Raw genomic sequence first — 27,137 nt, forward strand, 5'->3', positions numbered from 1 at the left:
AATTTGTGATGTGTTTATATGCTGTAGTTTGTGAAAAAAACCACCATCTTGGCTGTGCAGAAATTGCTCATACATCACGGCGAAGTGCAAGAAGTTTACAATGGAAATTTAAAAAATGCGTCAAAGATATCAAACATAATAAACCAAAGCAACCTACAAATGACGTATTATTCAGGGAACATGAACAGTAGGGGGTGGTTACAAGGTAAAAGGTGAAAAAATATTTTCGTCCTAATGCCGACCTGACCCCCCTAAAATTTGCCACTTGTCTAGAAAATAAGATTTGGAAAGTTTTGGCTCAATTGGATAATGTTAACCCGTGCCTCATCGAGATTAAATATGAAAAAGCGATTTTTTGCAAAAAAAAGCTCAATTTAATCACTTTTGATCAAATTTTGTTTCCTATGAACATTATATATTATTAAACAACACCATATTTAATAAAATAATATAATATATAATAAAACAAACATTTTTTTCAACCTTCCTTTGAAGGTTGAAAAAAGGAAGTTGTAATTTTTTGAGAGAAAGCTAAGATACCAACCAAACACTTTCAAGATTGTGTTATAAAGCTTGAAAAACTGTACGAAGAGTGGAGAAAACTACAAAAAAACGCTAACAGATCTAAAAGCACAGCTCAAAATAAAAAAGTAGAAGCTTTCAAGTCAGCCCTTGATGACCTTTTTGATATTGCTCATCAGGATGCATTAAAAAACAATGTTGAAGAAGACAAGCAGTTTTTGTTACTCCAGAGAAAAAAAGGACGTCCTGGCTGCATGGGAGGCGTTGACATGAATTTAATAAAAGCACAACAACGAAGAGAAAAAAGACATGCAGCTGAGATGGCGAGATTGGAAAAATCACAAAAAAGTAGGTTAGTGGAGTTTTTCTCTCTTTTTTCACGTTTTCCCTATCCTTTTTCTCTTGAGATTATTTGACTTGATGCCTATTCCGTGAGTGCTTTGCTGCTTGCGTTACCGCTTAATGGGTTTTTTCCTTTTTTTAGAAGATAATTTAATTGCACAACTGGAATCTTCAACAAGCAGCACATCAGAAGAAGAGGAACAAGAAGAGATGGAGGTGAATTTTCCCGACACAAAGGAAGGAGAGCCAGAAATAAAGAAAAAGAAGTACGCTAGAGGAAGTGTAGAGATTATTACCGAAAAAATGGCTTTATTGTTAGATAGATGTAGTATTTCAGATAGAGACGCAGTTCGAATAATATCAGCTACTGCAGAGGCGTTAGGTTTTGACTCACAGAATTTAATTGTATGTAGAAGTGTAATACGACTTCGCAGACAGCTATTCCGAAAACAAAGGACTGAGCTTATCAAACATAGATTCAAAAATTCCGATTTAGAAGGAGCTGCTGTGCACTGGGACGGAAAATTACTTCCAGATATTTTGAGTAAAGAAAATTTAGAAAGGGTAGCGGTTTTGATTTGTTGTGGAGATGAAGAACAGTTGATAGGAGTTCCTCAGCTTGAAAATGGTACGGGAATTACGCAGGCAAAAGCTGTATTTTCAGCAGTTGAGAAAATCCAGGCAATGTGTTTTGATACCACTGCGGTAAATACTAGTCGCTTCAACGGAACCTGCGTTTTGTTGGAGCAGTTATTAGAGAAAAATCTTCTTTATTTAGCATGTCGCCACCATATTTTAGAAATTATTCTCAAATCAGTTTTTGATTTAAAAATGGGCACGACTACTGAACCCCGCTCAAATATTTTTAAAAACTTTCAGACTGGGTGGTCGAAGCTAGACAAGACAAAATACAAAACTGCTATTGAAGATAAAAATATTAGACATAAAATAGGGAATTCAGATGAAATATCAATTTTTCTTATAGAAGAATTAAAAAACTAACAGCCAAGGGATGATGACAAAGAATTAATTCAACTTTAGATTCGACGCTAGATGGATGGCAAAGGCCATTTATTGTATCAAAATATATCTTTTCAGGGATCAATTTACATTAACAAATTTAGAAAAAAAGCTATCACTGACATTTGTTTATTTTTAATAAACATTTATGTAAAAACGTGGTTTAACGCCCCTAAACCCACTTTGGCCCCCAACCAAGACCTACAATTTTTAAAATCTCCTGTAAAATATAGAGAAATCGATAAAAAACCTTGCAGACACTCTCTAAAATGATAAATCATCTGTGGTACTTCAATTCTGAGCAAGTCGCATTTTCTTTCTTCGATGAAAATTTAGAAAAAAGTGTCAAAACAAGCATGGCTGTAAAAAGTCTACAATTAATTCCAATTGAAGAACAAACATGTGATAGGGATGTGAAAGCAAAACTCAGTCTCCAAAGATATCGATTTTTTACACAATTATATTATTATTTGGTTGAAAAAAAGACTGTAAATTTGGAAATTCTGTCTCTCTGTACAATTTCGAAATCAAATGAAATGGCGAAATACAAGTTCAGGGAGTGTAAGAGAGAAATTGTTTCAATTTGAAGTTGTGCGTGTATTATCCAGAATGTATACTCACCATGCCGAACAAGGATTTGTCTGCCGCTGGCCCAGAAGCGCAGCAGGGGATGTGGCAGCAGTGCAGCCGACTGCATGCAGCCCCAAATCACGGCCACTGCGCCTATCTTACCGAACCCCAGTCGTACTAGGTTGAAGCCAACATTGATGCTGAAATAATTATGTATGTTTTTTTCATAAAGCCGACCTAATATCGATACAGATGCGCCCTTCTTGCGAGGAATCTCTTACATTAGTCATAGAATAAAGAAGAACAATATTTGGAGTTCACTGCCCAAAAAATACGAATAATTACGAGATAATTCGTAGCTGGAGTAGAGTTCCAGAAAAGGACAGCACTGTGAAATATCATATATTAAAGTTTTAACCTAGAATACTGCATATGTATTTCCAGTTAGAGTTCCAGATAAGGATTATGCTGAGAGATATATCTCAAGAGAGTTCAAGCCCAGCTACGTCTAAGAGATAACAGATAACATGTAACATATTTTGTGACAAAATCATAATATCAGCCTTGCACTATTGAAGTATGGAATTTTTTTCTTTTGCAGAAGTTGAAATAGTTTTTTTTTCTTTTTTTTTAAAAAATTAAATTATTATTCCTGCGACGCATTAATCATTAATTATAGAAGAAGTACATTAGAGTACAAGATTTATTATTTTAACATTCTTAACATTTGAAAAGGTGCCTACCTACCTACAAAAAAAACATATTTAAAATTTTTTTTAGATTTTCACGGCCAAAAGCATTTTTGTTGTTTGTTTTTTGGGGTGTTATGCCGTGTTGCGCTAACTTCTTCTTTAGCCGACGTTTCGGACAGCGTTGCATCTTCGGATCTACCGGATCTGCCCTGATGATGGACACTGCAACGCTGTCCGAAACGTCGGCTAAAGAAGGAGTTAGCGCAACACGGCATAACACCCCAAAAACAAACAACAAAAATATTAAAAAATTATATCAACTGCTTTAGAAATTTCATTGAATAGCACTATTCCTCTTTTGACTACGCCTGAAGTTTTCAGGCACGTATAATCCACATCATTAAAAAAGGAATGCACTATCAATAGAATTATTCGCCATTTTAATAAAAAGTAAGTATTGTTACCTTCCTTGGTCCACGAGATCATAGATGACAGTGTTGAGGAATAGGATGATGAGAATGACGATGAAGATGTGGTAGATGGTGCGGATGTGTGAGATCTGCAGAATCTCCGTCATCAGCGAGTGGCGTGGCATAAACACCTTCCCCGTGGATATTCGGGACTTTGCTTCTTCTCTTTTTGAGCTGAAATCAGTCAAAAGAGACGATTTAAATTTATATGAGAACTAAGTTTCTTTACAAGAATCTTATTTTTAGAAGTCGAATTAAACTAGGTACAGTGAATAAAACTATATAGCATGCATCTTACTTTATAATTATCTTATTTATTGATAAAAATTACATTATTATTTAATTAAAAAATGAAAACATTGTAATGTTTAATGTAAACAATGTCCTCGCAAGTTTGCATAAGTCAAATGTTTGTTGATTTAATTTTAAGCACTTTCCAGGTTCTCATCAATGACTATTTTTTATTTTGAAAAATATATAAAAGTGAAAGAACAGCAAATGCTAGCTTTTAACTGAACATTTGAGCCAGGAATTCTTTTCCAGGTGTTCAAAATCATCATGTCTCTTTCTCTAGGTCTTTCAAAGCGGACCACTTGTATTGTGAACCAATGGGGATTTTACTGTAAAACCAAATTTATTTTAAACACGTCATTTATCGAAGAGCCGCATTCAAGTAGTCAAAGGCTATCATCGGCCACAATACTGAGACAATATAACAAAAACCTTTGATAATATATGTTGCATGGTTAAGATTTATTAGGTAGGTAGGTAATCTGCTCAATTACAGTAGAAAATATGTGTGCTTGAAAGAGGAGGAAGAAAGTTTAATGAAACTTGCAAAGCTTTATTTTTCTGGAATTTCCAGGACAACAAAACCACTTTCAGATCGTCCATCTCAAATTGAAACCTCGGGCAGCGCCAGGTAGCAGTTACTTAGCCACTGGAAGTTTTCTCGGTCATAATAAATTCTCACAAACAGTTATAAATAATATTTAAGTAGGTAAGTATCTACTTATAGTTATTTTGTGAATGTATGAATCAAGAATAATAATTTATTTATGTCCATGTTACAGTGTTTTTCGATGATAACAATAACACCAGGCGGTTAATTAATGGTTTGTGTGAACCCAGTTCGACAGGGTTCACGTCTCACTAGACAATAATAGAATAAATGAGTCGTTGTTTTACAAAACGCGCCCTGGAAATTTCTGCTGCTTCTGATACATTCGCAAACAGCGCAAAGTAAATTGAAAATAAATAAATAATTAATAAGTATTTCTCGCGAAATATCAAAAGAATAATGTATAATTATGTTGATATTTGCCATAAAATGTATTTTATTTTTATATTAAAAGTGTTACAAACAGTTTTTCGTGACATCTACAGATTTTAGAAAAATTCCAGAGCGGGTTTTGCAAGTAGATGACTCAAATAATAGTTTAAGTCACAGACCAGAGTTCTGTCAGAACTCCCAGTGCACCAGCACTTGAAATAAACAATCAATCTTTTTTTATCATTGCAGATGCTTTGTTTATAAGAAATGTTGTTTTGGTGCTAACATCGGCACATACAAAAATATGATGCATATTATTCATAAAATATTTATGGCCGCCAAGCTTGTTACTTTTTTAAAACTCGCCCATTGCTCTAGCATTTAAAAGTAAATAATCTTTCATTGAAGATTGCTGTGGTTCTCAGAATGTTATGTATTACTTTATCTTCCACTAAGCGCTTATCTGCGACTAATATTGTTTATCTCTAAATATTCGATACGTGTTGGGCAAGGGTCAAAGGGTTACCACTACTAGGCGTGTTAAGGAATTACATTTCTCAGTATTATGAGAGGAGCTTGGTTAAATGAAAAAAATGTGAAATTATAAAATCTCTTAAATAATATTATAAATTGAGAAACTATTTCGTAACCAGATTACTTTAATTAATTAGATAACCGGTGACTTAGGTTAAAGAACCTCTTTATTATGTTATTATTTTTTAAACATATTTTTTTAACACGTGAATTGCAATTAAATAAGTCATCTCTAATTAGACATAAGATATAAATAATTTGTAGTAGGCCAATACAATGTCTGTCGAGATAAAATGGTGTTTTACAATAAACTTGTATATAAACTAATATTTCTCACGAAACAATTCAAATAATGATTATAAAATAAAAATTTTCTTCTACAACACATAAATACTTGTCACACCTATGCATAACCACGTAAACACCTCAGCACAGGTTCTTCTAGTGAGGTGTTCACGAAACATACAATATTACTCACATACAGTTTCACCTTCTCAAACCTACCTTACACACAACATATTATAGTTATAAGTTTGAAATATATCATATATAAATATAAATAATTATGTGAACACTGTAAATATTATATAGAAATAAATAAATAAATCGTAGAAAAAATCCACATTGAACTGCGTTGCAGAACGTTACCTTACCATAGCTATAAACACGAGTAAAATAAATTCCAAAAGATCAGAGTATTGGTAAGAAAAGATTAAAAGGAAGCTACAAGCCAAACATGTGTATATTCTTGGTATACCTTATATTGTAGGTAATAGGTAATAGGCATTAAAATCGCTTGACAACCGGAGTCGAGAAACGTTCGATTTCAAGCACAACACTGGTTTTTATTTATTTTGTAAATAATTTTATAAGAAAGTAAAAAAACTTAGTCAAGTGAAACTGTCAGAAATAATCTTAGCTATAATATTCTATTTTTTAAAGTTGTTTCCTTTACGCGTTCATACATTTCTATTGAAAAAAAATTTTTTTAGTAGTTTAAATTTATATTTTTTATTGAGTAATTTATTATTTTATTTGTATTCTACCCAAGCGAAACGATAGGAAAACTTTCAATTTATCTAAAGCATCTTTTTTGGTATTCATAATGTACAACAATTCGTTATAAAGATTAATCAAAATAGTGATTTGAGCGAACCAACCCACGAAGTCTCTGGAATTCACTAAAGACTGTAATTTCCAAAGTCACTGTTCCAACGAAGATAGATATTACAACGGGTGGCTTTTGAATCCATTCGTGCCTCCAAATCTCACGCCCTCCGCCAATATTCACTAAAATTCACTAAAAGAATTTCGTCTTCCTTCAAACCCACAAAGAAGTAAAAAAAATGATTTGAACCTCGCCTAATAGTAGTGCATTCTTGATCTTATACCGACATGGTTATTACAACAATGTTACATTTTTTTAGCTCCATTCCCAGTTCACGTTTTTAATAAATCACTCAGCACTGGCGACTTTCCTGAACCACTCGAGTCAGCTGTAGTTACACCAATACTGAAAAAGTCACACCTAGACGCCGATAACTTATTCAAACTTACCTTTCATTTTAAAAATCATGGAGAAAATTGCTGCTCCACAAATAACCAGTCACTTGAATTCAAATAAATTTTTCACAAATCTTCCATTTATATACACAAAGTTCCACTCAAGAGAAAATACAAAAAGTTCCACTCAACTGAAACCGGAATACTTCGTACGGCGTCAGACATAACTCTAGCCATAGAGTCAGGTAAGTTAGCACCCCTAGACATGAGGGCAGTATTTGACACGATTGATAAAGACTTCCTCATTAAGAGATTAGAGGAAAAATATATGGTTTGAATTCGACACCAAAAATTGACTGGCATCCTATCTATTCAATCGCTTACAAGCCGTGAAGGTTGGAAATAAATTATCTAACTTCGCAACACTTTCTTCAGGGGTACCCCAGGGATCCGTTTTGGGTCCACTTCTCTTCATACTTTTTACAAATGATGTCGCCAAAAATAATCGAGTCATTTGATCTCTTGTATTATAACTGCTACGCTGATAATCAGCAAGTTTATTTTTGTTTAGAAACAATAACTCGTTGGATGTATTTAAACAAGCTGAAGCTGAATCAATCTAAGACTGTATTTCTCTGGGCGACCACAAACAAACGTCAACATTTCATAGACCATATCATCCCAAAAACAACAGTCAAACTTCTCGGTGTCAATTTAGATTCAGAAATTTCGTTTAAAAGTCAAATAAATAAATAGTACCTATTGAAGGCACCGGGTTTTTTCACCTAACACAACTCAAGTCTGTCCGAAGAAACCTTCCTACAGAGGCAACAAAACTAACTCTTACGCAGTCTCACGTCTCGATTATTGCAACGGTATTTATGCCAGTCTTCCAAAAATCAAATTGACAAACTCCAATCAGTGTTTAATGTAGCAGCAAGGCTCAAACGGGGTCTCTAAATATTCGCACATTTCAGAACACCTTCGTAACCTTCACTGGCTCAAGTGCCCCGAAAGAATCCAGTTTAAATTGGGCTGGGTGATTTTTAAATCCATCAATGAAATGACCTCACCCAACATCTCGGAACTATGCGTCCCAGAAAACACTGGTCTGACTCTAAGATCAGCAACATCATCAGCTATATGAAGACTGATGGAACCTAAGCGCAAGCCAAATACTAAGTTTTGTGATTGCGCTTTCGGAGCATCTGAGCCGACGGCTTGGAATAAACTTCCCCCGGAATTAAGAGATGCATAACAAGTCCAACAGAACTCAGGTCTAAACTAAAAACTTTTTAAGTTTTTAAGCTCTCATACCATTATATTAAATATACCATTCCTGAGGGTAGCATTCTTGTATTGGCTATAATACATCCTAATTACACTTTTTTTATTGGATTTACACTATTCTAAATCTGTCTTATACCGGGGGACGAATCGCACTTAGTAAAACCTTTTACCGTAGTACTGCCCAGCATAAAGTTTGCTTTTCCTTTACCAAATACGCTCATTAAAGAACATAAATAAATATTATTAAAATAAATACCGGAAAGTACAGTTATGTCCTGTGCGTGCGAACCTTATCTAGACATCTCTAATAAACAATAAACAGTGTTAATCTCAAGTGACCTACCAGGTAAGTATGGTATCTGCCTGTACAAAATATAAATAAATAAGAATAATAACACATGTAGGTACATCTAGCAGCACGTTCATCGATCGAATGCATTGTACATACGAGTATAGCATTGTATTAGTCATCGATGACCCGGTGAATGACATAAATTGATAATAGTTTGACCAGTCTATAGTTAGTAATAAGATAGATGATTGTAGAAATGTATACTAAACATCTAATTATTATAATAATAGTTCTTAAAACTTTATTATAAAAACTTTGTTATTTTTACGTTTCTCCGGATTTTTTACACGAGCGTTGCTCAACAAAGGTTATAACCCGATATGTTATTATATATAAAAAAAACTTGTCTTAGGTCTACTAATGACGTATCTTAGATTCAGGGCCGGCCCTATGCATGCGCAAGGCGAGAAGAATTTGGATCATCGGATCCTTGGAGTCATGTCATAGGCCAGTGCAATTAGCGATTCGCGATCGAAGTAATTCCGGTAGTCCCAATTTTTTTAAATATTATACAAACTGATCCCATGATGTAAAATCTGAGTTTCCGACCTTGGCGCACCTGTGCTCGCGCCGCCATTTTGAAAAAACTGGCCAAAATCGGGCCAAAATCTAATTTTTCCCAAATATCTCATTTCCAATGCAAGTTTTGGCTAAAGTGTATTTACAAGTATAATAGAACATAAAATAACCTACAAATTTTGTTGAAAAAAATTTCTTCTATCTCTAATAGGTACCGAGGTAGAAAGTCGTAGAGGTGCGTATATTTTTGAAAAAACAAGTTTTTTGCGCGACTAGGTTTGGTTTTTTTTATAAATACCTCGTTTCCAGTACAATTTTGTGAAAAGTTTATTGATAATAATTTTGAAGAAAATAAAATTTCGTTAAAGAAATAGGTATATAATTTATATTTTTTATCTGTATTACGTATCCAAACTCTAATCCATCAAAACCAGGCCAAAAATTGAAACAGAGGTTAGGTGTTTTAAACTTGGCATTCCTTGATTTTATTTTTCTTTAACAATTATTGTTCTAAGAACATATACGTTGATAACAATCGTCATGCCTGTGTCAGACCTAGCTATAAATATAGTAGATAGACTATTTCAGCATATCGGTCGCTTTACATTCCCAATGGGAAGACCACTAAAATAGGCCAAGCCACTACATTTATGCTCGCAGCTTGGTCTGACATGCCTATCAAAGTAATCACAACATATATTTAAGATTATTAATACAATTAAGATGATAAGGTACATAAAAAGATAAAAAATTGGTATTTTTGTAAAATTAACATTTATTGACATTCTTTTCTTTATTAGATAAGTTGTCAGCATAACAAAAAATAAAATTAATGGTAGATCAGTTTAGACAGAAGTACGAGCCCTTGACTATAGTTTCTTACTTCTGCCCCTGAATAGCTTCTTCATCTGTCTTATCACCCAAATTTGTGGCGACTGGGTCATCATATTCCTCGTCATCGTCATCAACGAAGGCTTCTACAGCATTCTCGCAGGAGTTGCCATTGCAATGAATGCAGAGTAGGGAACATTTCAAACTCGACTTTCTGCAGGTGCACTTTTCAGCGCAACCTTTTTTGCATTGACATGATATGAAGTTCAGCAAGGCCTGAGGTGCAGCTTCCTTCAACATTGTTACTGGAGTAAGTAACCCAACAGCATCCTTTTGCCACCCCCATTCAGTCGGATATTTATCGTGACCAAGCCAAGTCTGCACTTGCAAGTATGTTCTTGAAGCGGGTTGCTGGACTGCATCTTTGGTGGGTGGTAGCCTGGATAAATTGAATTTGTTCTTTTTTACTCCTTTGACAAAAATGATGTACCTTAAATTTTCCAAATTTGATTTCTCGTTGCCGCCATACAAAAGTGCAAATAGTTGTTCGGCAGCCAAAGTGATTGTTTCTGTCTTTGCTTTTGGGTCTTGAAATACACGAACAAGTTCATTCACTGAGTGGTTCTTGAGAAGAATATTACAAAATTTGTGTTTGCCTTGACCGAACGGAGCTCCAGTTGAATCGCAACCACTTATGGCATGAAGGAATAAAATTTTTCAACTATTTCAATGTGTTTAAAACATTTGTTCGAGTACAACGCATTTGCTGTGTTCACTATGAGAACGTCAGCACCCTCTTCAGCTTGTACTATCGTTATGTGGGATCGTGCAAATGAGGTTCTGAGTAGGGAAATAAAACGAGACTGGTTCTTCTCATTTCCAAGCAACTTTTCCTGTGGCACTTGTGGGTGCATGCTTTCAAAAAACAAAACTTCAGCAGAAGCTGTAACTCTGGCACGCCGTTTTCTTTCCACCCCTTTAGTGCTTTTCTTTTCCATAGAATCTGGGTATCCATCGAATACCGCTACTGGATTGGATTCATAGTGATTTTGTACATACCTGACATATTGCTGGAAAATTACTGAAAAAGGTTGAGCACGACCCCATACAACTTTGTGCAGTAAATATCCTCCATCAATTACGTGTATTTTACTGCTTCCCAGTTCTGTATTATTTGGTAGAGGGTTGAATGATGAATAAAATATAGACTTCGTTCCTTTGCGCATGCTTTCCTCTGAGAAAAGAGACAATGGTACAGGAGAGAGTTCATATTAAAAATATTCTTTAAGTTCACTTTCAGACTTTTTGGCAATACACATATGATGGAATAGCATTAATGGATCTATTCCCATAGTCACACCCTGATTTTTGACACTGCTGGTCACCGCCGCAAGAGAAACTATCGCATCATTACGTTTTAAGTGTAGGTTTCCAAAGTTCTGGTTGATAACTTTAGACATAGCTAATTTCCCCATCTTTTCAGCCATGTGACAAGTGACTTTGCTATCCCCGATTGTGCCACTGCTAATAGACATAATCACGTTTTTTTTAGGAAATGGTTCATGGCAAGCAAACCAATCAATGAGAGTTTGAACGTCTCGATCATCCCTCTTAATTCTTGTAGGCCACATCTCTACATGTTGCTCTGACGTTCCTGATTCAATCCCACAGAATGACTCGATACCCTCACAAATGTTATGCAGATAAACCAATCCAGGAGGGGATGAGTAGAAGGGTGGGGGGTAGCCCCCCCATACCGAAGTGCCCTCTAGTAAATTTATAGATGTATGTATTTAAAAATGCAAACAAAAATCTAATAACGTGATAATAAACCGTGATAGATTTTCTGTGCGTACCTACCTAGATTTGTTTATTCTAGTAAAATTTATTTATTTATCGGTAAAAAAAACTAAATAAACATAAAAACTACACAGTTTTTTTTGAAATTTTATGTTTTACATAATTGGTATCAATAAAAATTTTCATGAAATTCCACTGGAAACGAGGTATTTATAAAAAACCAAACCTAGTCGCGCAAAAAACTTGTTTTTTCAAAAATATACGACTACGACTACGACTACGACTACGACTTTCTACCTCGGTACCTATTAGAGATAGAAGAAGTTTGTTTTAATAAAAGTTGTAGGTTATTTTATGTTCTATTATACTTGTAAATAAACTTTAGCCAAAACTTGCATTGGAAGTGAGATATTTGGGAAAAACTAGATTTTGGCCAGTTTTTTCAAAATGGCGGCGCGAGCACAGGTGCGCCAAGGTCGGAAACTCAGATTTTACATCAGGGGATCAGTTTATATAACATATAAAAAAATTGGGACTACCGGAATTACTTCGATCGCGACCCCCTTTTTGGCGCTAATTGCACTGGCCTATCAAGCCAAGGAGCCAAGGGCCAAGGAGCCAAGGAGCCAAGGCGCTGTTAATACCCAACACCTAATACTACGTATAGAGCTGAATAAAGAAAAAAAATATAAAGAAAAAACATAAAAGAAATAGCCGTCAAAACAAAATTGAAAATTGTCCAAAAATATGTATGAAATAAATTACGCGTTGAGAAAATTACATAAAATGACAAAAATTTTAATTATAATTTTTTTCAATAAATAAACACATACATTTTTATTACTTATATTGATGACATACCACAAAGTAAATGCTTCTTTCGAAATTTTATGCATTATTTTTTGTTTTATGTTTTACAATACGTGCCTACAAAAATTAAACACTAAAATGGATAAAATATTGTAAAGAATTGAAAAAGTTTACCCTTTCAAAGTATCATGTCTTCCTCGGGCGTCACCGACTTCTTCTATAATTATCTTAACGTCATACATTCTCCTTATCCCCCTTATCGTATTATTTTACCACATAATAAGATTATACATCTGCCCTGATGATGGACACTGCAATGCTGTCAGAAACGTTGGCTAAATAAGGAGGTAGACTTTGAATCCCGTCATTGATTGATTGGTCTAATTACAATTGAACTAATAGAGGATTATTAATCCCCGATTTTTTCTTATATTAATGTCAACTCTTTATTGATTGGCTCAATGGGCCGATTTGTTTTCGTTGTGTGACAACTAGATATCGCTGTCAATTATTAAATTGTGAATATTAAAGAAAAAAACAAAATGCCTTTATGAAAGGCTAGCAATCCACAATCAAGTTTTGATAACAAATCTGGTAAATCGGTTCTAACTATGGGCTGAACTAGTAGAGAACTGAATACAAGTAACTATACTATATAGGAATGGGAATCCTTAGGCCTTTGCGTGTACAACTGTGTACGACGAAAGAGTATAATGCAACGCCGATTTAAATCGTGAATAACAAGAAAAATAATGCGAAATTGTTTAGATGGTTTGCACACGTGATAATAATAACTCCTCGTAATGACAATTCAACACACCTGTAAAAAGTGATATAAAGTTATGAAAAGTAATGAAACAAAACTTTTAAATTAGAATGCTACCCAAGCAGCAGTTAATCTTATGTTTAATTGGATATTTTATTTTATTCTATTTCTTCTCTTTGTTATTCATATTTATGAAAAATATGTTAGTAGGCTAAGGCACCAGTTAATAGTACATATACCTATTATTTCATTATTATTTTAATACTATACTTATCAAACAACTTATCGAAATGTTTTTTTTTTTTTAAAGTCGGATGCGGTTTACTTACGTTCCCCGCGAGCACTTAGGCCATAGGCCCATCGTACTATCTCCCATTTTACCTCATTCCCTTGCCAGTAACCCGGTCCCTTTTATGAAGTTCACCAGGGCTGTCATTGGATATGTGGCGATGTCTTCTGGTTCCACACTGTGCCTTCCCAGGTATCTGAGCCTTATTCCCAGCAGAGCGGGACATTGGCACCATAGGTGAATTGGAGTCTCTTCCTCCTCTTCACATTTCCTACAGATGTTGGTGTTTTCCACTCCCAACAGTTGCATGTGTCTCCTGAGATGGCAGTGTCCCGTTAATAGTCCTACCAGTTCCCTCAGTGAGTTTCTGTCCATATCGAGTAGTTGCCTGGTTCGGTTAGGGTCCGGTCCGTTTATGAGTACTTTAGATTGCCTCATTCCGGGTGCCTTCTTCCATTCCATCGAGTGTTGGGATTTGACCCACCTCTTGATATGTAGTTTGGTGTGGCAAGCTGCTACTCCTACGGCCGGCTCAGATCCCGCAAGTGGTGCTTTCGCCCCTTTCCTTGCTAGTTCGTCAGCCCGCTCGTTGCCCTCAATACCTTTATGTCCTGGTACCCAGAGCAGGGTTACTTTATTGATGGTCGCCAGTTCTATAAGGATAGTCCTGCATTCCATCACCAGTCTGGAGTGGCATCGGTTACTTTCCAGTGCCATTAAGGCCGCCTGGCTATCCGAACATATGTTTATGTTCTTATTTCTGTACCCGATACTCATATTCTCCTGTGCGCAGGCTAAGATGGCTTCAGATAAGCTAAGATTCATCTCAGCTTGAAACACAGTGCAGTGCATTCCTAGAGGTATACTGAGTTCCCTCTTAGATCCATGTAGACAGACCCCGGCCCCTGTTCCTTCCTCCATCTTGGACCCGTCTGTGAACCAGATTAGTTCCTGTTTGGAGTTTGGACCTGGGACCGTGTCCCATTCCTCCCTTGTGGGGTACGTCACTTTAAACAGCTGTCCGAAGAAGTATTCAAAATGTTAATACTCATCCTAATTTGACTGTCCTAAAACGGGAATCCTCCTAGTTGGGCAGTCAAAACATTTCTTAAATAATGTATATAAATGTATAATCATTTACTAAATAAAAAAAAATAAAAATAATAAAAAAATGTTTTTAAAAAATAGTTCAAAAAATTTAATTTAAAAAATAGTTTTTGTTATCATGGAACCCTTCTTATCAACAGGACGACCGTTCTAGGTAAGGGTGTTTGATACAATATAATCATCGGTAGTTTCGCGTATTTAGTTTTTGATATATACTGGCAACACTGGAGGAATTAGACATTCCGAAATGTCAAACGTCATAAAGTTACGCAAAAATGTTGTATTGAAATACTAACCTAAATATGCACATTGGCAGTCCGTATTTACTTTTTGGCACTAAAAGAGAGTTAATTAGCTAATGGGGTCTTTATTCGCAACTTGTTACATGTAAAAATTTCGTTTCAAACAACCGAAACGCGAACCCGAGCGGTCATAAACGTTCAAATATTGTTAAATTCGGTTATTTTGCACAAAGAATTTAATGTAGATAGAATAATAATTCAATTTTTATTTAAATAGAATTTAATAAAAAAAATTGCCCATTTCAACAATAACGAAATTTATGACAGTTGAGGAGCCGCTTAAGACTTGGAAGGCTTTATTGTAGGAATTTAATCAATCGTTGACCGTGCTAGGGAATATACCATAACTGACCATAGATCACGATCTTAGTCAATATCGTATTGACATCAATGAGGTTTATATATCACTCAATGATTGACGTAGGGCTTTATCGACCGTCCGCGCTGGACCTCTTGGCGGCACAACTAGGGATGAGAAAAATAACCACGCAATTTACCTAATTTTTATGAAAACATTTGCCCCTCTTAAAAATTGCCAAGATCTGTTACTAATATAAGCGGCCTAATTAATGCACGTGGATAGAACAACAAAAGTGTTATCAAATAATTAATTCGACAATATTGATATTGGTTACACTCGTACAAACACAAAACATAGTATTAAAACGAATACCTATCTAACAGATTTCAATCTATAAATAAAAATGAGAAACCAGTGATAACTCCGATAAACAGCTGATTTGTAACATTCTTCAGTGTCGCGATACGTGGCCAGTGCTGTGCAATACATGAGCTAATGCATGAGCTACTGCATGTCGCTGAGATAAATCCATTGTAATCAATGTTGTAAATCCCATTGCTGTTCCATGTGTCGTTTATCAGAAAGAAGTAGTAGAGGGCATGCCCATATTAATGTTACTTTGTAACGATAAGGGTCTCTCGGGAGTTGATCTAAATAGTTTCTGGGAATTGCTGTGTGACTGTAATCTGTGACCTCTGGGATATTGTTTATCGACATTACTAATCGTTCCGCAGACAGCACAATAATCACTGGTCATGTGTATTACCGTATTACGCAATCCAATATATATACATATACTTTTGAAAAAAATGTGTCTAGCTATAAATATTCTTATAAAATTGAGAATACCGCACATTAGCCTCAATTCTTCAATAATCTCGGAGACTGCGAAACTATGACGAGCGACCCGAGTGGAAAATTTGTTATAAATCTCATAAAGTGTAGTATATTTTGTAAGTATTTTAAGTATGTTTTGTAGTGTGGGTGAATTATTACATTCAAAAATACACATAAAAATTGTCGCAGGCATTTTTGTAAGTCAAAGGGAAAACAAATAATTGCTTTCGATTTTTTTCTTTCGGAAAGTCAGTATCTCGACAATATTTAGACGGAAATCAAATTGTATTTTCTTAAACGGAATCTTTGTTTAAAATGGAAACCTATCAAATATATCAGCTTAACCGGCTAGTCACCGAGTGGACAAACGCGTCTGATTCCCACTCAGACGTCGCGAGTTCAATCCTCTGCTATCTAAGTCCTCCATTGCAAAAGCAACGCTTCTATGTTCTCAATGTGTATCATTTTGGAACCTAGTCGGGGCCCCCTCCGCCGTCGGAGCACGAACCTAAAAAGCCCTGGACGGAGCTATTCGAGAACAATTTGAAGCCGCGGGGTGAGGGGAAATATGTTAAAAGCTACTTATTTTAAAGACATATCTCGTTCTTTCTCTTACCAAATACCCCAAAAATTATAAGCCGCAGATTATTTAAAATTATTTACAAATTATATTCAGTTATAACTGCCCGCTTTAATAACACTAAGATAAAATGATAATAGTTTATTATGCACCAACTTTGCATATAAATGATTTTAAAAGTTTGTCACACAAGATGGCTGCGAGAAAATTTCCCCTCACCCTAGATTCGGCTTCAATGCCATTCATCCAAAATCGCAATAGTCCTGCGCTTTTTAAGTCCACGCGTTGGAGTTTCACGAATGTAATATTGTTCACAAAATACATATCGCATATAACATTGTTCCGGGCATGAGGCCATAGAGTCTTGACATGTGCGGTGAATGAGGAAACACAAAATACATATCGCATATAACATTGTTCCGGGCATGAGGCCATAGAGTCTTGACATGTGCGGTGAATGAGGAAACAATTAAGATTTAAGATTTCCAGGGCCAAAAGTATTTTTGTTATTTGTTTTTGGGGTGTTATGCCGTGTTGCGCTAACTCCTTCTTTAGCCAACGTTTCGGACAACGTTACAAAGAGGAAACGATACGTATCCTTATAACATCGTTGTGAAAGCGGTGGAGTTCCCTCAAATGTTCACAAAATAAAACAATTCGTTATAAATTGTTATCAGTGTGTTAACCCATTAATTTAGTAGGTTTTATTGTTCAAATCTCTTTCCCTTTTTCGTAATGAAAAAAAACTTTCATTTCTATTTATTGTTTTTGTACAATGCGTTTGACTCCAATGCCTTATGTACCTACCTATATATTTTATTTGTCAATCGTATATTTTATTTTAAAATTAAATATACAACTCGAAATTATAACGATTTATTTGCAGATTTTCATTCTTACAGCCTTACTAAAAAAGCGCGGTGTAAATATTACGCAGCGCTTAAGGTCAGAACTGTGAAAACAGTTAAAATAGTCGAGGCCGACTTTTTACCACACCAACGATCAACGGGCGTGTAAGAATCTAATTAGTAAGACGGTTTTCTTTTAACAAGTCATCGTTTTTGGTATAACCAATCCCTAACATATTTTCTTTTTTTAGCAAAAATACTCATGGGTCATCGCCCAGTACATATTTTTTAGATTTGAAAATTAGAAAAAATATTAACCTAACCTAACCCAAACTAGCCTAACGTAAACTAACCTAACTTAACGAAAAGTAGCTGGGGGAAGGTACTTATGTCGTATCACCCACCATATTTTGAAGTGAAATTATAGCAATGTTGTATAGTGCAAATAATTAGAATTAAAAATAATTGGCTGGTTCGTAATATGGAAAAAAATACGTATTCGTAAAAGCAATTTTGTCGTAATTTGTCATAATAATATGACTAAATGCGAAATACCGCAACATTTATTTCCACTAAATCGCCAGTGGAAATATATTTTTGCCGGTTTAAAACAAAGGATTTAATCAAATTGGTTCAATGGATCCGTAAGTTAGTTAGGTATACATACTAATTAAATACAGCGTTAACAAGAATGAGGCATTTGGCCCATTTGGAACATTTTCCCATTAGAAAATATGATCTTCTACAAAAAGAATATATAGAAAAAATATGTAGGTACCCTGTTGAAAATTGACAAAAAATGCCACTTGTATATTTTGTCTATAGAAGATATGTATGGGAATCCTTTTACATGTATATAATTAGTTTCTATGATTCAAGTTCAAAACAAACATGAAAATACAATCATTTTTTTTTTTTTTTTGAAGTGAAACTTCTTTAGGCGCGTAATTCGGGGACGGAGTAAAACCGAGTCAGGATCGACACGAAAATGCGGGTACCCCCACCACCGCTCACCGTTCACTGTCCCTCTCTCACCATATGCGCTTGTTGAGGTGGGGGAGCCGCTCACGAACGTTCTCTCCCGACACGGGACAACAATCGATGCAGTTTTTGCACGATTCATTAAGGATTTAAGTGCTCATGTATATATCTCGCACTTTAGTTACCATAACCCAATTATCACGACATTAGGAAATGATATTCATGAAATTGACAATGAAAATGGCACATGATTGGTAAATTGTCATTGTAATTTCTTTGTAATTTTTAATTGTAATATTGTTATTTATGTAATATTGTATACTTGTGAATAAATTGAAAATTTTTGGAACTATACATTAATCGAACGTCATTCATCTATAAGAAAATATTAGAAAAAGCAAATCCATGCTTCGTCGTTGAATTATTTAACCTCTAATTTTCAAACTAACCTAAGAGAGAAAATAGAGATGATGAAATGAAAATAGAGAGAGAGGAATACTAGAAGTTTCACTTCTGTCTTGCGTAGGCTTGACACACCCACTTTTTTTTTTCAAAGAACCTATAAGATCTTTTAAAAATAATAATAAAATGCAATCTCAATTTGCCAAACATCTCCTAGATGAAAATCACTCACTTAATGATAATAATAAACCAACTCCGTTACACGTACAAAATAAAGACCGTAAACTAAATCTTTTAGAGCACTTAGAAATTAACAAAAACTCTAATAATCCGAAAGCATAAATTAAAAATTTTTAATGAAAAAACTAATATAATTCGTTCACCCCTACTAGATATCTTCAAACCTAATGCAAATATGAGTGCACTATGAAGTACTTAATTATGCTATTAAAATAACCCTATGAGACATCGTTTGGGAATAACTAACATAAAGACATTCAGTCAAATTTAAACATTACAATAATTGGGGAAACTTTACTGGGGTAATAACCATTAATAATTTCTAACATTTTACTCAGAAATCAATTAAGAAATCAGTAATTGAAATTAAAATACCTACCTAGAAATAATATAAATGTATCGTCTGTAAGTGGGCTACCCACAGTTTGATAATGCCTTCAGAAGGCGAAACAGCTGTCACGCGTAATAATAATTACACAGCAGAACTTGTTTAAAAATAAACTGTTTTTATAAACCCAATAACAATATTATTGAATATATAAAAAATAAAAAAAATAAAATGGAGTTCTACAAATTAAACTTAATAACAATAAATAAATAATCGATTGTTTTGCACCACTTCTCCGAAGATTGTTGTCTACGAAGGGTGTCCATTGAGAAGAAAATATTAAATAATGATAAAACTGTCCCCTCTCCGCAAATAAAATAATTTTTACCATGCCAATAATTATTTTCCATCTCACACGTGTTGCATGAAAATACCAAAATGTCAAATGATTCAATAACGAATGAATTCCGACTAAATGGCCGTAACAATTATTTTTTAGTACAAAATGGTATTAACTCACTTGAAAGTAAGACACGTCGCACCTTCTTACAATTTTCACAATGACACAAGTAACGAAAAACCTTTCCGAGGTGATATATTGACTAAATGCTGCATTGTTCAGCAATAAAAATACACATTTTAATTGATTTCATCGGCACACGTGTCACATATCAGAGTGTGAGGAAAAATGAATGTTTGAGGGCGTAAGCAGGAAGATAAGTTTGCCAGGTACATTTTGACATGAAGGTACACCATTGATGCAAGTCTATCGACCTACTGGAAGCGTTTGTATGCGATTTGGCGCCATCTCTCTATTTTCAGAAATTACCTACTATTTTATTGAACACTTTTTAATTTGTATAAGTTTGTGTAAAATATGGAAGCTACATAGTCTTTAGAATTTCGGCAAAATGCGGCCCTTAAAAATTACCACCCTCGGCAGCTGCCTATATTGCCTAGGCTTTTAAATACGGCGTTGACCTGAGGACGTTGATGAAGAATGGTAATTCATTATTTTTTTGATTAGGACAATACTTTATAAATTTGAAAAACTTATTTTGATAAAGTGGGCTTCACTAGGTGCTTTACCCGTGCCGAGGCCCCCATTATACAATTTAATATTATTCATTGAATTTGATATAAAAAGAAAAATCAATAAAACTGAGCTGAATTAAAAGAAAATACAAATAATCACGGTGTTAATATCAATGAAGAAAAACAAACTGTAATTCTGGTACCTTCTATGATAACTCAGTAACCGGTTGCACATAATAATGTGTGTATCATATACTGGTGTTGTGTATTAGGTACGTGTATATATTTTCACTATTTTACATTGTGTTATTGCCTTTTTTAAATAATTATAAGCAATATTTTTTGTTTTCCTTTGTGCTATGCATAAAACCTTTTCTTATAAACATTAGTTTATCATTAAAAAATAATAATATTTGACACGTCAAAAATATTTTACCAAAAAATGAAGATATAATATGTCTCGACGCCATGTAGTGAGAAATTTAGCACTAACATAGCCTTTCCAACAAAAACAAGTTGGTTGTTTACAGGTGGAAAAAATATAATAAGCAGTAATTGTTGATTGAGGTACTTGTAAATGTTGCATTAATTATTATGCGGCTTGGAAATAAGCCGACATAGCTCGGTGGTTCAGAGCACCTGACCGGACATCAGAAGGTACGGGTTCAATTCCCGTTGGCGGCATTTATTTTTACTAGGGAGAAATTTTATATTTCAGGCGACTAATTATTGCTTATAATTATTTGTTATCCTTTATGTTATGCATAAAACCTTGTCTTATAAACATTAGTTTATCATTAAAAAATAATAATTGCCTTTTTTGTTCTTTAATCCATCATTCTCTTCTGTCTCTGAAATGTTGTTTTTGTTTCCCTCGCTTTTTATAACGAGTGGAATTGCTTTCAATGCTTTTATTGTCTGGTATTTGTGATGTCTTAGTCCAAAGTTTGTGTTTTTTTGTACGTTTGTCTATTCGGTCTATTTATGAAATTTAGTGTTTGTTGAAGTTTTTTTTTGCTCAAAAGTGTAGATTAGTAGTGTTTTGTGTATAATTGGCGTATATCTAGTACGTCAAATATGTTGAATAGTTGGTCTGTTTCAGTCATTATATGCTTTCTTTATGCAATCTGTTGTTATTTCATCTAACCCCGGTGCAATGTTGTTTTTTAATGGGTTTATTATTTTGTCAATTTTCTTTTCCGTAGTTATGTTAAAGTAAGTTTATTTTTTGTTGTTCGTGTATTGATGTTTGATCTATTTGTATGATGTATTTAAATCTGTAATTGAGCTCTAAAGTACTATTGTTTTGTTTTTTAGTGTTGCCTTGATTATTATATGGTCGATGCAGCTTTTAGTGTATTGTGTGACTCGTGTTAGGACATTTATCATGGGTTCATTCATTGTCAGGTATTCTATGGTTTGTGAGAATCTGTTTTTTAACGTTTTTATTTTAAGGTCTTCTATGATGATGATATTTTTATAAAATGAAAAAACACACTTTGTAATACACCACTTTTATTTTTGAATTAACGAAGATAGCCAACCGGTTTCGCTTTTCCCAAGCTTCGTCAGGGCTTACTATTAGCTTTTCCCAAGCTTAATTAAAAAAATAATTCAAAAATAAAAGTGGTGTATTACAATGTTTGTTTTTTCATTCAATATATAATGTCACACCATAAAGTATTTGATATATTGAAAAGATATTTTTTTGTTATTCACATCTGCCCTGATGATGGACACTGTTACGTTGTCCGAAACGTTGGCTAAAGAAGGACTTAGCGCAACACGGCATAACACCCGAAAAACAAATAACAAAAATACTTTTGGCTGTGAAAATGATATTAGATGATATTTTTGTTTTTGTAGAGATCAGTGTTCAGTTTAGTAAATTTGTAAGGTTGTTTTTGGATGTAAATCTGTACATTTCTAGGATACACGTTTCATTATCATATATATTTTTTATGCAGTTGGAGTCTATTATATTTAACTTTTGGATGATAGTGTTAATTTAGCACAATGAAATCAAGCTCTGCCATATATTCTGCTCTCTTAGATCCAACTGAGACTTGGAGACTCTAAGAAGCGTCTATTTTGCCCTTTTACAATCGGTAGCAACATATGGTATTGTAGGATAGAGTGGCTGTGCTAAATCTATTATCAATCCAGTTATAATAGTACAAAAACTAATTATAAGAATTATTTTTAAATGCCAACTTACCCACCCCTCAAACGAAATATTTGCTAAAGTGAGGGTCTTAGATATTCGTCAGTTATTTACCAAGACAAGTTTGTGCTACATACGGGAAAAATAACCTAATGGTGTCTCCAGAACATCAAGCACACACCCGCTTTTCATCAAACCTGGGATGCGTGCTCCCTAAAACTAGAACCACATTGCTCCTAAAATATACAATGCCTTAAACACCGAGATAAAGTCAATTAATTTTGTATCCCATTTTAATATCCGTGTTCAACATTGGCTATTTGAAAGGGGACGAGCCTTCTTTAAGGAATGGACGAGTTCCTAAAACTGTTTAAAAAAATGTTTTGACTCTATCATTAGTTTTATCTTTATTTCTATTTCTAATATGGTTTCTATAATGATGTGCAATTTTTAGTTTTTGTTTTACCATAACAATTTCATATATTTTATTATTATTATTCTCTTACATGAATCGTGTGTGACTGTCATAGGCGTGAGCCTAGTGGTAGTTTAGAAAGTCGCCAAAATTGTAAATTTTTAATATTTATAAAATTAAAAAATAAAAAGTAAATACTTAAAGAAGTAAAAATAAATAAGTAAAATTCAAGCTGTTGGAAGTATAACATAAAATTATGGAAGTTTTATTGATCGATCTAATGTTGTGGTGTAATATTTAGATTTTGTTTTTCTTTCGTGTGATGATTGGTTATAGTCGTGTGTATTTATTTGTTTATTTAACGATCATAGGGCTTTTTACATGTAGGTGGTACAATTTTGAAACATAAGAAAGAAATAATAAAAATAAAATTATATCAAAAATACATTCAAGAAACAAAAATAAAAATACAGCTATTTGAGTGGTTTAAAAAATACAACTTAGTGTTGGAATAATGTTGTCTGGGCCAGCAGATTTGCCAGTGTCAGTAAGTAATTTCTGTTCGGAAGATTTTTGTATGATATGGCAATTTTTTTAACTTATAGAAGTTATAGAGTAATGTTGATTGTCCGTGTCTATATATTTGATGTAGTCAGCCATTTTGGGTAGCATTTGTGTAACACAATTTTTTTTCTCGGGAAAATGAAAAAAATGCAAATACTGCAAAATAAAGCAATGCGAATCAAGCACAACATATACACACGGATAAGAGACATGTTGAATCAGCTAAATTTTATAAGGGAAAACAAACTATACATTTGAATGTACATATTTTTATGGATAAAATTAAAATAGGGATGATGTCTAAGGAACTGAATAGACACGGGAGGAGAAATGAGAAATCAGATTGCCAACCAGAAAAAAAATCAAGAACCCAGAAATCTCTCATGTCGCAGGCCGACCAACTGTATAATAAAATCCCGAACGAAGTTACCGAGATTGCAAAGATGGTTAAGTTTAAAGAGGAATTCAGAAAACATATTTTCCTCAAATATTGATGTATTTTTTGTGACATATAATATTATGTACTTACATTTAAATATTTAAAGATCCATTCTTTGCCAATTACCGTAATTAATACTATATATTAATTTTAGGCTATAAATTGTGAAATAACACAAATGAATCAAATGAAAATTAGTTCAGCGCGCTGGTATTCGAACCGGGCGGCGACCCCCGATAGCCAAGGTTAGCAACCACTCAACCACAGAGGTTGTCAAAAGCTTACAAGGAACAGGCTGTACGCGAAAACAGAGCGAATAGTGTAGCTGTACCTTTTGGAGTTGGTGGTGCTGTGATTGTTATTGGTGTGAGTGCGGAAGGTCCTGGAGGAGCCGCCAGCGCTGGTCCCATTGCCGTGGAAGTCGGTCTCCCTGACCTCTTGCACCGCCCTGGCTGCGAGCTGGTGCACGCACAGTTCCAGCTCCTTCCATAGATCGTTGTGAACCAACTGGACAACGATTACAGCACTAAGTTAAATCTACAACAAGTTATCCCTAAATGGGCAATATGGTTCTCTACTATAGTAGTGAAGAATATATAATAATAATGTATACTGATCCCTCCGTAGTTATTAGTATGCCTGCCATATGTACCAACTATGTTAAGAAGTAAAGAGGAAATGGAATCAAGTGCAGTACCGTTTGAAATGTGTGTTCCGCCAGATCCTTCTTTCTCTCCGACTCCCACTGCGTTCTTTCTTCCGACATATTAACTCCTGGTCTTGGTGCTTATCTTCTAACTGCTCCCAGTCACTGCTCCTCCTCAGCCACTCTGGCACTGCCTCGATTCTGTATCAATCATGATCATGTTTTAAATTAAATTTGGTCATCTGGTTAGTATTATTATTATAATTTAATCGAAACACTAACTTTGTTGACAAAATTACACATTCGTGAATTTTACGTACCACTATTACTAGGTACGCATCGACGAAATTACGCACGAAGATAATTACTATTTCTTAAATTACACCTACTTGAAGACTTCAAAGAATCTGTGAATACCGCACAAGAGTCCCAACTGCTCCCAACTGTCTGGAGCCAGTGAGACTATGAAATCCACAATTGGAGTATGTCGTGGGATGAAGGTGTTGGGGAGGAGAAGGAAATGGGAAAGAGGAAGGTGAGGAAGTACTTGGCTATTCATATCTGGTTTTGAATAGAATTTTTTGATTGGGGCTTTCGTTTTCAAAAAATCGCTGGCTACGGGGCTATCAGCAGTAAGTTTCCGAAAAATATTTAAAAAGTTATATAGAATCAAAATGTTAAAAAATGAAGAAGAATAAAGTTAGTTCTCGATTTGCTACATACTCCCCAGTTTCCCGATTCTACCACTACTCTCAGGAGACCACTAATAATACGTAGGTAGAATAAAAATAAACGTCTGGTTTAACACACCACAAGCTTACACATAACCTATTATTTGGTAAATTTACAGAAAACAGGGACACACTTAATGGGCACCTTGTAGTCGTTAGAATGAGAAGTTATTATTTCATTTTCCGGAAATGGAAAGGAATGCATTTTAATATCGATTGATTAAAATCAAAATACCCATATATTTTAAATTCTAACCATTTAAATACACTTACATATCTCACACTCCCTATTTAATTTATTTGTCATATAAAATATTTATAAATCAATCTGAAATGTATAATAAATAAATTCAATCTTCAAAACTTCACCCGCCATAACATTGGGACACCCTGGCGTGGCGAGTGAAATAATACAAAAAATGTGTTATTTACTGTAATTTTTTTTTGCATAAAATAAACAAAAAAATAATTCATGACCACTCACCGGTTGTAAACTAAATATCAATACTCACAAACACATCATTACACAATGCACCATGTTAAAATTATTAAAAGGTTAGTCACAAGTATGAAGTATGATTAATTAGTGAAAATAACGAGCGCCTGTCATTACAGAATTCATTGGAAAGCCAACAACAATGGCGCGAGTTGCAGTGAGCGCCCACAACAACTTATTGAATTAATTTAACTGTGATGGTAGTAATAATAATTATTAAATTTGTGGTGCTTAGTAAAGCGTGGTGGAGGGGGTATACACACACATTGATACACAGTCCTATCGGCCCCGTTGGCCGTTCAGCCAGCTGCGAACTACGAACTGAAGCACTGATAATATGCCGAATTTTTTTTCCCCACCGATAAAGAAATAAAAATGTAAAATTTTCTCAGATATTCCCCAAATTCAAAGTAGCACATCGTATAAAACCTTTTTTACAAACCAAAAACATACTGTGACAGAGAAAATTAATGTTTTATTTAAGACTAGCTGTACCTCACCACTCGTTGCTATGGCTCAGTCTGTCTGTGCAGATGGAGAAACAATGGCGCTGTTTTTCAAAAAAACATGTATTTGCCTTTCGCAGGTGACATCTATATAATATAGGTATATAGAAACACACATGTATTCGAATGCAACCTTGTGTCAATATTTCAATACAATCGTGGAAGGATTTTCAGAGATTTAAGATTTTGAACAAACACATTTTTATTTATGGTGTTTTTTTGTTCAGTTGAGTGGTTTTGGCTTCAGTCTGTATGTGGTGTTAGCATTTTATCTATTTCTGATTTCTATATAGATTAGATAAATTATTTGGACTTTTCTAAAAGATTTCATTCCATTTTCAGAATTATGAAGTGTCTGGGTCTGTGTGTCTGACGTAAGCTCAATTTTTCCTTACTTCTGGTGAAATCGAACACAAATGTTCAAATTCAAAATTCTATCTCGAAAAGAAAGTTATTTTCACTAGCGTTTCTGGACACTGTGTATGGAGTTATTTTTGTTTTGTTTTCAGGAGAGAAAGTACAGTGATTTCAGGAGGTAAGAATGTTTTACGTGATAGAGAATGAAAGAATAAATGGAGGATGTCTGTAAAAGATATGGCGCAATAAGGGACATCTCAAGAATTGTCAACAAA

The 27,137-nt window shown here is 34.3% G+C and overlaps 1 protein-coding gene across 1 annotated transcript in view; it reads right to left on the bottom strand.

Moving 5' to 3' along the window:
* LOC149422087 (sterol O-acyltransferase 1) overlaps positions 1-26,267 on the bottom strand; it is a 42,140-nt gene extending 15,873 nt beyond the window's left edge. Inside the window, exons 1-5 of the mRNA XM_089634303.1 lie at positions 25,988-26,267; positions 24,824-24,973; positions 24,458-24,633; positions 3,611-3,790; positions 2,506-2,654 (exon numbers count right to left, since the gene is read on the bottom strand). Of these exons, the coding sequence (XP_089490429.1) occupies positions 2,506-2,654; positions 3,611-3,790; positions 24,458-24,633; positions 24,824-24,892 (574 nt within the window). The 5' untranslated portion in view covers positions 24,893-24,973; positions 25,988-26,267. The remainder of the gene's footprint in view (positions 1-2,505; positions 2,655-3,610; positions 3,791-24,457; positions 24,634-24,823; positions 24,974-25,987) is intronic.
* Between the last annotated feature and the right edge of the window lie 870 nt (positions 26,268-27,137).

This window comes from Hesperophylax consimilis, chromosome 8, assembly GCF_061612785.1.
Source record: "Hesperophylax consimilis isolate HC1 chromosome 8, BYU_Hcon_1.0, whole genome shotgun sequence".
Taxonomy (NCBI): domain Eukaryota; kingdom Metazoa; phylum Arthropoda; class Insecta; order Trichoptera; family Limnephilidae; genus Hesperophylax; species Hesperophylax consimilis.